Consider the following 14,521-nt stretch of genomic DNA (forward strand, 5'->3'; position numbering starts at 1 on the left):
CACCCACCTTGGCCTCCCAAAGTGCTGGGATTACAGTCATGAGCCACAGAGCCCGGCCTTCTTAAGTAACATTTTTGTTATTTGGGTATTTGATATGTCAGATAAAATGAGTAAAAGCAACCTATACTTCACCTTCTTTGTAGTGTCAAATCCTGAAACTATACTTAATTTTTTGCAGTTCCTCCTTGATTTCTTTGAGGGAAGGAAAGACTTCATGGAGTAAATTGTGAAGATTGGTTATGTTGAAATTACCTTTAGTAGGTACCCTATGCATACAATGTTAAGCTATTGGATGAGATTGTCTTTCCTAATAAAGATAAAATATTTGCTGAAAAAGCTGAAGTCTAATGTTGCTGAGGTTTGTTTATTGTGTTTCTTTTATCTGTTGTTTCTAACAGCATACTGCTTGATAAGGTAGGTACTCAGAACTAGGTATTTTGAGTACTCTAATGGTTTATACATAAGCCTGTATATTAGTTTTAATCTTTGTGAAACAAAAGCTATTTCTAGGTGATATAATAAAAAAAAAATTTAGAAGGGTACTGGATAACTTGCAGAATCAAGGGGGAAATGGGATCATTTGTTAGTCTTAGGAAAAATAAGATTTGTGACAACTGTCACGTCTTATTGTGGCCAACTAGGAGTATCTCAGTTGTTGAATGGCTCAGTTCTGTTTTCAAGCAATGATCTGCTCAGGATTTATGTTCTTGGGAGGGAGTCAGATTTGCTCCAAGCTTAAGTCAGGTGTGTCTGCTCTTTCACTGGGGTGATTGGCAGGCCATCAAAGGCACACAAAATGGTAGAGGAATGTTTCTAAAGGAAAAATTGGGGCACCATTACCAAACAAAGGGAAACAGGCAAAAATAACAGATTCCTATATCCAGCAAGGTTCATCTCAAAGCAGAGTGGATTTAAATGACAGCTTTAACTTGGACTATAAGTGATTTGGATTCTTTCACCAGGTTATTCCTCTAGATGGGTTATCTTAGCAGTTTAATGCATCAGCAAGTATTTTATGGTCAACTGTGAAAACTTGATTTTTTTCTGATTACATTTACAATAATTTATTTAGCTATTTTCAAACATCACAAATATATGACATGAATTCATATGTAATCATTATCCAATTTCAACAATAGTCAGCATTTTGCCAATCTTGTTTCTGTTGATTGCATTTAAAGCATTATTATAAGATACTTTTATAATTGGCTGTATAAAAACTCACAAGACTTACCATGTCTGAGAACTTACTTTAAGAACATAAATCCAAGTATCAAGTGGTCATAAGTCTCATACCAAAAAACAGAACAGAAGATAGCCCTATGAAGTAATGCATTATTTACCTGGAAGTAGATTTTTTTGTTTCCTGTTGGTAAGACTTTTTACTGGCTTAAGCCTACTGAATCAATTCCTTAACAACTCACATTTCAGATTACCTCTACCAAATTTGTTCTGGTCTTTGGAGTCTTTGCAGGTGAATCAGAGGTTTTATTTGACTCTAAAACCTGGACACCAGTATGCCTGTGCATTGTGTGATAGCTGGATACACTCTGATTTCTTTTGCAGTTGAAAGATGCATGAGTGTGATGCAGTCCGGGACACAGATGATCAAGCTGAAACGTGGAAGCAAAGGGCTTGTTCGCCTCTTTTACCTGGATGAGCACCGGACACGCCTCCGATGGCGACCCTCCAGGAAGAGCGAGAAGGCGAAAAGTAAAACTAATCTTTGAATTATTTGCTTGGCTTGACATAGTAATACACGGGTTATACCGAGTGGGCTCTTGAAGCTTCAGATCTGTGGAAGTTTTATGCTTTTGTAAGTTTGGAGTTAGTTGATTTTGGATATCGAGAGGCAGAATAATGACTATCTTTGGGGAATTTAAATCCATAAAAGTTTTCTTGTCCATGAATACTATAAATGCTAATACTTCCCCTGTGTTGAAGACTATATATATATATTTTAGTTAGAATATATGGTTTTACAGCCTGAGATGTTTTACATTCCTATAAAAGGTGAGAGACATCATAAAGCTAATGGGCTTTAAAATGTATTACCATATTCTGAACACTATTAAGTGATTAATGAATTAACAACACCATTTAAATTTATCAAGTAAAGAAGTGTTGATGTGACTCCTACTTAAAGCTGCTTTCCCCCACACTATGTTAGTCAGCTTTCCCTAGAGAAACACAATCAATAGGATAGATAGATAAATAGATAGATGTTTGAGAGAGGACTTAGGGGAATTGACTCAACTGATTATGAAGGCCAAGAAGTCACGTGATAGGCCATCTGCAAGCTGGAGAACCAGAGAAGCTGGTGGTGTAGCTCAGTTTGAGTCCAAAGGCCTGAGAAGCAGGGGAGATGATGGTATAATTCCAAGTCCAAGGTTGAAGGCCTGAGAACCTGGGGACCACTGATACAAGCCCTAGAGTACAAAGGTGGCAGAACCTTGGGCTGAGGATAGGCTCATTTCCCTGTGAGTTATGTGGGAAATGAGTTGATACGAGAAAAAAATTGGTACTCTGCCATTAAGGCAGAAGTGAGGGGTAGATAGTGTATATAAATAATCAACAGGATATTCAAACTTCTGATTCCTACTGAAAAATAAATAAGCACACAGACCAAAAATAATTTATTAGTCTGAAATTATCCTTCTTGCCCTGTGCTTCAGTGATCCAAACCTTCATATTTGCTCTGCTACCTAAATAATGCTAATCTCTGTGATTCCAGCCACTCCACAATGTAGCCATTGTCTACCTTTCCAGTTTTATCTCCCATTATTCTCCCTCTTGAGCTTTCCAGTCCAGCATAAGCGGCCTGATAAGCATCCCTGGAGTGGGTCTTATGTTTCTGTATCTCTTTCTGCCTCTCCTCGGGTGTCACCTTGTTCCTCTCTACTTCTCCAAGCTCTGCTCTGCCTTCACCAACTTAGCCCCATGGCATTTCTCTAGGAATGCCGATTCCATGTAGCTTGGCTATTTGATTGTCAGAAATTCTTTTTCCTTTCAGTTTTCTAACGATCTTCTAATGCATGTTGCAAAACACCAAAGTCCAGTCTAGGTCTTTGCATATTTTCTACAAATCTGTAAACTATAAATTTGACATAGTTATTGCCACCTTTTCTACCAGTCTTCTTGCTTCAATTGACATATCTATTTTTTTTTACTGCAAATTTCAACACGCCCTGAAGTATTGCCTTAGGAGAATGTTGTCAAGACAGCTCAGGCAGCACAAATGTTATGCAGAGGTTTCTAGTGGGAAACAACAGGGCCTGGGTTTCACATTGAACTGGAAACCACAACTTGCAGGCAATGATTTTTTTCATACTTATTTATTTATTTATTTTTTTGAGATGGAATCTTGCTCCATCACCTAGGCTGTAGTTCTGTGGCACGATCTCAGCTCACTTCAACCTCTGCCTCCCAGGTTCAAGCAATTCTCCTGCCTCAGCCTCCCGAGTAGCTAGGACTACAGGCACCCGCCACCAAGCCCGGCTAATTTTCTTTTCTTTTTTTTTTTTTTTGAGGTGGAGTCTCGCTCTGTCGCCCGGACTGGAGTGCAGTGGCCAGATCTCAGCTCACTGCAAGCTCCGCCTCCTGGGTTTCCGCCATTCTCCTGCCTCAGCCTCCCAAGTAGCTGGGACTACAGGCGCCCGCCACCTCGCCCGGCTGGTTTTTGTATTTTTAGTAGAGACGGGGTTTCACCGTATTAGCCAGGATGGTCTCGATCTCCTGACCTCGTGATCCGCCCGTCTCGGCCTCCCAAAGTGCTGGGATTACAGGCTTGAGCCACCGCGCCCGGCCCCCGGCTAATTTTCTTTGCATTTTAGTAGAGACGGGGTTTCACCATGTTGCCCAGGCTGGTCTTGAACTCCTGAGCTCAGGCAATCTGTCTGACTCAACCTCCAAAACTGCTAGAATTCTAGGCATGAGCACCCAGCATCATTCTTATTTTTTATATTTAAAATGATTTTGCTTTTCTTGTTTCTTAGTGCATGTAAACAAGTATCTCTGCCTGCTCTATAACTGTGTGTATCTCATTTTCCTCACAGTACTTATTGATTCCATTTATAAAGTGACTGAGGGCCGCCAGTCTGAAATATTCCACAGACAAGCTGAGGGGAACTTCGACCCCAGCTGCTGCTTCACCATCTACCATGGCAACCACATGGAGTCCCTGGACCTCATCACCTCCAACCCCGAGGAGGCCCGCACCTGGATCACAGGCCTCAAGTACCTGATGGCTGGCATCAGTGATGAAGACTCCCTTGCCAAAAGGCAGAGGACCCATGACCAATATCCTTTCTAGAATTTTATTTTGAGCTCTCTCTTGCTCCCTGTGTATGCATGTGTGCATGCATGAAGTAAGGATTAGACTATGTTTTAATTTTTCCCATAATTTTCCTTTCTCTTTCTTTACCCTTCACACCCTTCTCTCCCCTCCTGACTCTCACTCCAAATAAATGAACACTCAAAATGTTTGGAAACTTAAGCTTGTATGAACTCAGGAGCAAAATTCTTTGAAGAGACCAAATCTAGCTCCACAATCAGAGGTCTCCAAATACAGCCTCAAGTTTCCCAAGAGATGGAAAGTGCCTATTAAGTATCATTGCCTCTTTTAAATCATAGGAGTATTCATTAACTGTAACTGGGAAAACACTGATTTGGATTAGAGAAAATCCTACTTTGTTATAAAGTCAGTTTAGTTTAACAAATACTTTGTGAGTTGCAATTAGGTACTGGGCACTGAGCTCCTTCCTGCTTTTTCTCTTTCTAACTTATAGTTTGGAAACTGAACTGATTGATACCAAAGGGGAAGTTATTTTTTACTTACTAATATTTACCCTGTCTTAATTGCTTGAGAAACTGGAATCTAAGTCTCATTCTTGATTAAACCCATGGTTGTGGTCCTGTAGTGCTGACAAGAGATTAATGGGGTTGGTCTGCAGGCATCCTTCTTGCTGGGATTGACTGGGCATATAGCAAGGCCTTTCTGGCCTCAGTTTCCTTATCTGTAAAGTGAGGGTATTAGGCTAGTTGACTGCTTTCGTTCCCTTCTTCATATTTTGAATGGCCTTAAAATACAGGTGTCTCTGACCATGCAGGGAGTAGCGCTACTCCTTTGCCGTCATTGGAATGTGTGCCCTAATTTTTTTCCCGGGAGTTGGTGATATATTTGTGCTGCTCTAGCTGTAATCCCTCACCCAGAGTATTGTTGGAGAAGAATGGAAATAATTCAGCTCATGAAAGGATCTTGACAGTGTGAAAAGTCTGAGTTGATGAACCATGATGTTTTCATCAATATTCACAGCATGCAGATAAAGGCAACTGGGATTCAGAAATGAACAAAACACAAACAGGATTTAACTTTCTGTGCTTAAATCTGTTGGTTTGATTTCTAACTCTTTAACATTTGGTAAAAAACAACCATCCAAAAATACTGAATGTTTTCTGGTACAAGTATCAGAAACCATACTAACAATGCCTTAAACAATAAAGAATATTCATTTTCTCATAAACAAGAGATTTGAGATGGGGCAGTTCCAGGGTCAGCTAATTCACTGGTTCAGTGATGTCATCAGAGACCCAGGTCCTGCCGTTCTCACCATGTTGGCTTGGTCTTGCAGCTGACTGCCCTTTGATCAGAGAGAGCTGCTGCAGCTTTAGGCAGTAGCTCTAAACACAGCCCTGCACAGAGGTAGCAGAGTTTCTTCTTACAAACCTTTTTTTTTTTGAGACGGAGTCTTGCTCTGTCATCCAGGCTGGAGTGCAATGGCACGATCTCGGCTCACTGCAACCTCTGCCTCCTGGGTTCAAGGGATTCTCCTTCCTCAGCCTCCTGAGTAGCTGGGATTACAGGTGCCTGCCAACATGCCCGGCTAATATTTTTTTGTATTTTTAGTAGAGACATGGTTTCACCCTGTTAGCCAGGATGGTCTTGATCTCCTGACCTCATGATCTGCCTGCCTCCACCTCCCAAAGTGCTGGAATTACAGGCGTGAGCCACTGCGCTCGGCCACAAATCTTTTTTTTTTTAAAGAGAAAAGAAAAACTTCCCAGAAATCCCCCAAAAGATAACTTGCCATCATTGGCCAAAATTATTATTGCTGTCTCATTCCTAAACCAGTCTCTTGTAGGAGACATGATTAAACTTTGATCTCTCTCTTTTTTTCACTCTTAAAAACTGAAGACTTAGGCTGGGTGTAGTGGCTCCTGGCTGTAATCACATCACTTTAGGAGGCTGAGGTGGAAGGACCACTTGAGGCCAGGAGTTTGAGACCAGTCTGGGCAACATAGTGAGACCCCATGTTTACAAAAAATTAAAAAGAATAGCCAGGTGTGGTGACACATGCCTGTAGTGCCGTCTACTCAGGAGGCTGAGGTAGGAAGATTGTCTAAGCCCAGGAGTTGGAGGCAGCGATAAGCTATGCTTACACCATTGCACTATAGCTTGGAAAGCAGAGCAAGACCCTGTGTCTTAAAAACAAAAAACTAACAAAAAACCTCGAAGATTCTAAAGAGCTTTTGTTTATATAGGATCTGTTTATTGATACTTGTCATATTAGAGATTAAATGTGAGGCATAAAATGTGTTTATTTATAATAATAAACTCTGTTGCATGTTAACATTTTTATAATGAGTATTTTTCAAAGCAAAACACATTAGAAAAATAGTATTGCTTCACTGTTTTACAAATCTCTTTAATGTCTGACAGTGGTACACATGGTTCTCTTATCTGCCTCTGCATTCAGTCTGTTGCGATATGTTGTTTTGATTGAACCACATGAATAAAATCTGGCCGCAAGACATGCAGTTGGAAAAGAGGGGAACCTCATGTTTATGGGGACCTCCAGGACTATACTTTGAGGACAGTTGTATTAAACCAAGATTTACCTCCCCCCATCCAGTTCTCACTCATCATTAAAGCACATGGCTTTTGGATACCTGAACAAAATCAAGGTTGTATAGCAAGGAAGAAGGAAGAGTGGTGGCCATGGGGAAGCAACCAAATCCAGAAGCTTCTAGCCTCATCCAGTTAACTAGGATAAGTTCACAGCATTCCAGAGCCACAAGTCACTTATAGAAGTCTCTCTCATAATCCTTGAAAGAGACGAGTTAGAGATGGGCATAAATTGTCTTTTTGCTTTGTTGGTCAAAAGTTTTTTGAACCTGATTGTCCACGTTTACTGGCACTTGAAAGTTTTCATATTCTATGGGTTCCATATTCTGAAAATATGCTGTCCAGAAAGCAGGTGTACTGTGGCGCTACACAGAGAAACAATTTTATAAGAAATATGGGAGCAGTGGATTTTTATGTCAGTGAAGGAATAAAAGGGAAATAATAACTTAATGAATAGTAAAGAGGAAGCTGAAGTAAAAAATGAGAAAGGTTATATTGAGTCAGGGAAGAATTTTCATACAGATTTCTCAAAATTTAATAGGGTTTTAGATAATACCTTTTTTTTTTGAGGCAGAGTCTTGCTCTGTCACCCAGGCTGGAGAGCAGTGGCGCAATCTCGGCTCACTGCAAGCTCTGCCTCCCAGGTTCACGCCATTCTCCTGCCCCAGCCTCCCGAGTAGCTGGGACTACAGGCACCCACCACCACGCCTGGCTAATTTTTTGTATTTTTAGTAGAGACGGGGTTTCACCATGTTAGCCAGGATGGTCTCGATCTCCTGACCTCATGATCTGCCTGCCTCGCCTCACAAAGTGCTGGGATTACAGGCATAAGCCACCACACCCGGCCTAGATAATATCTTAATAATGGGATTACATCCTTAATTTGACAAACATTTAACTACATTAATGAAGAGAAGAGATTTGGGATGTTCATTATTAGATTTCACTTTAGGACTGAAAATTTCAACTGTGAATGAAAAATCAGAATAATGAATCTTAAATGACTGCATGAGAAAATCCTTCCAGTCTAGAGCATAACTTATTTCTGCAGTATGGTCATGTTGAGTGATGGCCATGATGCAGTACTCATACTTACTAGAAGAAATCCAGTGTCATTAGGGATCAGACCCTGGTGCTGCACTGCCTGCAGTCCACCCCCCACTCTGCCATCCCCCACTCTGCCTGTGCTGTGCAAATTTGCATGAATTACTTATGTTCTTTTGCCTTCAAGTCTTTCATCTGCAACATGGTGATGATCATAATGATAGTGTCTACCATACAGAGGTGTGTTAAGATCAATTGAGTATTTATATACAGTCCTTAGAACACTGCCTAGCACCTAATAACCACTTTACAAGTAATAGCTACTGTTGTCGTTGCTAAAAAGAGGTAAAGAGTGGCAAATCTTTAGCTTTCCTATTCAGATAAATGAAAGTCTGAATTCTCAGCAGATCTGTATGCAAAGATGATGGTTCTGGCACTTAGGCTCAGCATTTTTCTCCATCAGACCATTCTCCTTCATGTTTTCCCCACCTTATCTCTTGATCCCATGAGGAAAATTATTATCTCCAGAAGGCTTTAGGCTGCCTGTTATGTATAAATCCAGATGTTATTCTTTCCCCTCAAACAGCTGGGCAAATCTAGCCCACTCCTGATTTTTGTTTGGACTCCTGAGCTAAGAATGGATTTTAAATGGTTAAAAAAAAAAAATCAAAAGAAAAACATTTTGTGACCTGTGAAAATTACTTCAAATTAAAATTTCAGGGTTCATAAATAAAGGTTTATTGGAACACAACCATGTTCATTCATTTATGTCTGTATGGCTGCTTTCTCATGACAGTGACAGAGTAGAATAGTTGCAGCTGAGAGCAAATGTCCTGCAAAACTTAAAATATTCACTATCAGGCCCTTTACAGAAAAGTTTGCTCTCCCCTGTGCTAGATAGGATCATTCAATGCTTTACATACTCCTACAGTCTCTTGATAGAAAATCCTAGATCATTACTTTGCATTCAGTCTCACCCAGATTTTCTCCGAGGAATGACTGTTTCTCTTTTTAAAATTATTATGGTGTGGCTATAAATTATTAATTCGGGGCTTTATTGGACACTCATATCTTAATTATGAAGAACATCTTTAAGATATCAGGATATTTTTACCTGGAGTTGTATACTATGTGGACCATTACTGGAAAGAATAGCTTTTTCATTTATGGAATCTTAGAGTCAGAAGGGATTTCAAGGTTAAAAGTTGTGCTCCTTGACATTGTAGGTGAAGAAATGGAGGCTCCAAGAGGTGATATGAGTAACCCACTGTCACAGGGCCAAGTAAGCAGTAGAATTAGGACTAGTGTATATTTTTTGATTTGATTCCACCTCTGTTTTTACTTTACCAGTTCCCTAAGCCAATAATCAAGGCCAGTTTCTGTGTTGGTGCTAAAGGCTTTGCAGACACAGGCTTATCCTAAATATTTGTATCTGCAGAGTACAAGCATGCTCAGGGTTTGGCTGTCCCTGCCTCTTCTCTGGAGAAGACTTTGAGAGGCTTTGATAAAGAATTATAGATTAAAAGGATAAAAATAGTACTGCCATCTGACTCCTTTTGTCACTTCTTTGAACTCCAGCCATATACCCTGTGAGGCGTAAAGTAGTGTCTATAGTCGAAAGCCCCAAGTGGGTGCTGCATGCCTTGAAAACAGAAGAAAATGAGACTCAGGCACTTATTAGTGATTGGGCCAAATTTTTCACCCTTTTGGTTCTTCAGTTATTTTCCTCCCAGATCTGGACCTCCCTTTAACTTCCAGGGGTCATATAAAATGAAGTCCTGACAAGTCTATAAGGAAAAATTGAACTAGAAAGAGCTGGGCTGGTTATTTTTAAAGTTTTAAAGGGAAAAAATAGGAAATAAGGTGTTTACAAAATATGAAATAAGGCGATCTGAAAATATCCTCTACTTAATTTTAGGAGACATAATACCTTACTTTTCTAGTTGTTTATACTTACTGAGGTATAATCTCCTACAGTCATAATTTGAATCACATAGAAAATGGAAATATAGGCCGGGTGCGGTGGCTCAAGCCTGTAATCCCAGCACTTTGGGAGGCCGAGACGGGCGGTTCACAAGGTCAGGAGATCGAGACCATCCTGGCGAACACAGTGAAACCCCGTCTCTACTAAAAATACAAAAAAAAAAAAAACCAGCCGGGCGAGATGGCGGGCGCCTGTAGTCCCAGCTACTTGGGAGGCTGAGGCAGGAGAATGGCGGGAACCCGGGAGACGGAGCTTGCAGTGAGCTGAGATCCGGCCACTGCACTCCAGCCTGGGCGACAGAGCAAGATTCCGCCTCAAAAAAAAAAAAAAAAAAAAGAAAATGGAAATATGTTGTGCCCTCTCCTCTGATATATATTCATTCTCCCATTTCTTGGTTTTTAAAACTATACCTTTTGCTTACTTTGATTCTCTGGTTTCTTTCTATCACCTTATTCTTTTCCTCTCCATTACCCTTCAAACATAGAAGTTTAATTGGTTTTCTAAATATGCACGCAGTACTTGCCTTTTGTAATCTACCCCTCAACAACTGTGAATCATCCATTTAAAAAATCCTTTTCTAAAAGTTAACTGGGAATTTTCAATTCTTGTATTTATTACCATTTTGTCTGCTTTCTCACTATGTAACGCAACCCAAGGCTCTCCCACTGAGGATCTTTTAAAATTTCAGTTCACATGATGTAAACCTTTTGTATCTAAACTCAGCTTCTTATTCTCAGTCACTTCATTTCATACCTGAGCTTTGAGGGCACCTCCTAGTACATTACGCTTGTACTTCACATTACCTGCCCGTGATTTAGAAACTTGGGCCGATTAGGTGAGAACTATCAAAGCTAGTAATAGGAAGATAAATGTGGGATAGAAACTGACCTTCTGTGTCAAAGTGTGTGCTAGATCAGGCACAAAAGACGTGGGTTGAAACCTGGTTCTCATACTAATTCTTATCAGATTTCTCTCTCTCCTCTCATTTTATATCCTTAACTGAACAATGATAAGATTGAACTAGATGGTCTAATTTGCTAAATGTCAGAGCGAGACAGTGAAAAGAGAATTGAAAAGATCATGTGCCATGAGGTACTGTGAAGGTAAAAAGATAGTAGGTAAAAGGGCATAGGAGAAGATAAGCCCTGTATTTATGATATTTGGGGTTTCATCATAAAGAGATTCTTAAACAGAAAATGTTCGAGAGATGTAATACTGGGCCATTCCTGCTACATGCCATCTGTATGCCTCATAAACGAAGAACTCTAACCTTGTGAATGAGAACTAATAGGGACACAAGATTTGTGTTATGAACATGGCAGCATAACTGAGAAAAACTGATCAGAAAATGAAAAGCAAAAAGGGATAACGTTTAAAGTCATGTAGAAATATTTATGTTTATGGAGTTTGCTATTGGAGGTGTGAATTAAGGTGTTATTGTCTTGCTAGAGTGGAATTAGAACCAGTAATGTAGCTTTTCGTATCCATGAGGTTTTAGTATCCTTGGGGATTAGGAGGGCAATTCACTCCTACCATTTAGGGTAGTAATATAGTTTTTTGCAATAATAGATTTGATATTTAATTTGGATAAGATTGAGTAAGAATGTTTGAATTAAAGATGTTCAAAATAATTTGGTTTAACTCTCATTTCCCAATGGAGGGAACCACCACCCGCCTTTTTTCTTTTGAGACGGAGTTTCACTCTTGTCACCTAGGCTGGAGTGCAATCTTGGCTCACTGCAACCTCTGCCTCCCGGGTTCAAGCGATTCTCCTGCCTCAGCCTCCCAAGTAGCTGGAATTACAGGTGCCCGCCACCATGCCTGGCTAATTTTTGTATTTTTAGTAGAGACAGGGTTTCACCATGTTGGCCAGGCTGGTCTCAAACTGCTGACCTCAGGTGATCCACTTGCCTCAGCCTCACAAAGTGCTGAGATTACAGGCATGAGCCACTGCACCCAGCTGGGAACCCCTTTGCCCCCTTTATATGTTCCCCTTCCATTCCTGGTTTGTTGTCATTGTTATTGTTGTCATCACTATTAGTAGCTCATCAGAGCCTATGGGTTGCAGGGCCTCCTCAAAAGACCTTCTTCTCAAGTTCCCTGTTACTGATAAATGTCCTTGCGAGTATTCTGTGAGAGAGCAGTTTTTAATTTTGATGAGAACACAGGTGTTTTCTTTGACCTTTGTGCACATGGGTGAAGCAGACCTTTGAGGAGGCTGATAAAAATGGTGATGGCTTGTTGAATATTGAAGAGATACATCAGCTGATGCATAAATTGAATGTTAATCTGCCCCGAAGAAAAGTCAGACAAATGTTTCAGGTAAGTTTTCACAATTTCACTGGTCTTATATAAAATTCACAGAGGTTATTAATGTACTTAGGTATATTAAAAGGCTATTTTGTTTTGTTGGAAGATAATATATGTGTTCCGTACTGTTTTATTTTTCTTTGATGAAGAAACAATTTTGTTTCATCAAGTAAAAAGACTTTATAAATTTAACATGCATCCAAAATTTCACTTCCTAAAATGCTTTTTTGTTATTGTTGCTGTTTTCCGACAAATAATGGAGGAAACTTGCTCGAGTCCCTTTGAGAGGACAGTAATACCTCAGTTGCCTACTTCGTGGTGCTGTTGTGAGGATCAGAATAAAGACTAAGTAACATGACAAAAAAATAGCACTTGTCTAAAACCTCAAGAGCTCTGTATTTTGTTTCTGAGGAGTTCAGGATTTAATATCCATGAGGATTAGGAGGGCAATTCACTCCTAGCATTTAGGGAGCTCTGCAGAATTTCATTCAGCTCCTTGTTCGTTAGATGAAATGCTCTTTCCCTGTTGATAGGTCACTGAGAAAAATCCTTGGACCCAGATTTATTCTGTGGCATCCAGCTAGGACTGCATTTAGTCCTTACCTGAGTGCAGAAGTGAGCTTTCTTAAGTCAGGGCAAAGACAATGTTAGGCTATTAGAAATTACTAGAGTATTAATTTATAAAAGGCTGTTATTTGAAGATAAGTCATGTGCATAATCCATGTTTTGCAACGATTTTCTATTCTAAGTGAGTAGGTAGGTGATACTTTGTACATGTAAAAATAAGCATACGAGGGCAATATGATGTTTAATGTTTGTACTTGTTCTTAGAGGTGGTAAGAACAGAGACAACATGGGGTATGTGTTGCAACAATAAATGGAAGACAGAGGCTGGCTCTGTTCTGTGACTGTTTAAGGGTGACCCTGTTCTTGGTTGGAGATGGTTTGCATTGTGGGAAACTGAGTCCCATTGCACTGGAGAACAGCATGAGAGATTGGGAAGAGGAGGAAGGAGTGAGATTTGCTATATAGGGAACCTGAGAGATGGAGTGAAGGACTTAGGCGGGGAAATGAATTATCTTTAAACATATGGGAAGGTTGGCCATGTTTCTGGTATTCCCTGTCACCTGTCATCTCACTTTTTCCCTGCTGTGAGCCCCACCTCCTGTCTGTTCATTTGCACAGGAGCTGATCACAGCATGGAAGAGGTAGCTGCTGATTCAATGTAAGAGGCCAATCCTAAAGAGGAGGGCAAAGTCTATACCTATACAAATCATGATTTCTTGGGTAATTTTTGGAAGTAAAATTTGGAAGCATTTGTTCATAATTGACACAAGGTTAGCAAAATTTAAAAAATATTTTAATGACCACTTTGCCTTTCAAAGCTTTGTTTAATACCATATAACAGTTGAGTGTACTTCACAAAATCCATGCGTTTCAAAATGCCATTCATTCCCTGTCTATTTTTGTTTAGTTAGAATTGTATTCACTTAGAATGAGGAAGAGTACATAAATGGGTCAGTTGCTCATTATTTATCCCCAGTAGTTTTGTGGTTTTATGAATAATTCAGCCAACCTGTAAGTAAGGCATATGATGAAAGATTTGTGCTCAAGAATTACTAGAAACAATTTTAACAAGAAACCAATCCAGATGGATTGTTTAGACTTTTCTATGGAGGGAAAGCAGGGAGTTACCAAGGATGCCCATGGCTTTAAGAGCATCAGCTCTACCTTTGGAGAATTAAGAGAGATTCTCTCATAGGTAAAAATTACTTTTGATTGGATTACAGTTCAGAAACCAATGAGAGACTGGTATTTTTCTCATGTGTTAAATATATCTTCTTTTGTTCTTGACTAATCAAGTCTTGTTCAAGATTTCTCATTTTTATTGGTTCCTTAGACACAGGCTTTGGTTTTCTTTCTCACCTGTATGTTTTTTTTTTTTTTTTGAGATGGAGTCTTGCTCTGCCACCCAGGCTGGAGTGCAGTGGCCGGATCTCAGCTCACTGCAAGCTCCGCCTCCGGGTTTACGCCATTCTCCTGCCTCAGCCTCCCGAGTAGCTGGGACTACAGGCGCCCGCCTCGTCGCCCGACTAGTTTTTTTGTATTTTTTTTAGTAGAGATGGGGTTTCACCGTATTGGCCAGGATGGTCTCGATTTCCTGACCTCGTGATCCGCCCGTCTCGGCCTCCCAAAGTGCTGGGATTACAGGCTTGAGCCACCGCGCCCGGCCTCTCACCTGTATGTTATAGCTGTTTGTTTTCTATTTATTACTTTTT

The 14,521-nt window shown here is 40.1% G+C and overlaps 1 protein-coding gene across 1 annotated transcript in view; it reads left to right on the forward strand.

The window, feature by feature from the left end:
* The window catches only part of PLCH1 (phospholipase C eta 1), a 277,981-nt gene that overhangs the window by 150,673 nt on the left and 112,787 nt on the right, over window positions 1-14,521 (forward strand). The window contains exons 3-5 of the mRNA XM_033203550.1: window positions 1,567-1,713; window positions 4,056-4,299; window positions 12,125-12,254. Coding sequence (XP_033059441.1) covers window positions 1,567-1,713; window positions 4,056-4,299; window positions 12,125-12,254 — 521 coding nt within the window. The remainder of the gene's footprint in view (window positions 1-1,566; window positions 1,714-4,055; window positions 4,300-12,124; window positions 12,255-14,521) is intronic.

This window comes from Trachypithecus francoisi, unplaced genomic scaffold, assembly GCF_009764315.1.
Source record: "Trachypithecus francoisi isolate TF-2019V2 unplaced genomic scaffold, Tfra_2.0 Lachesis_group0, whole genome shotgun sequence".
Taxonomy (NCBI): domain Eukaryota; kingdom Metazoa; phylum Chordata; class Mammalia; order Primates; family Cercopithecidae; genus Trachypithecus; species Trachypithecus francoisi.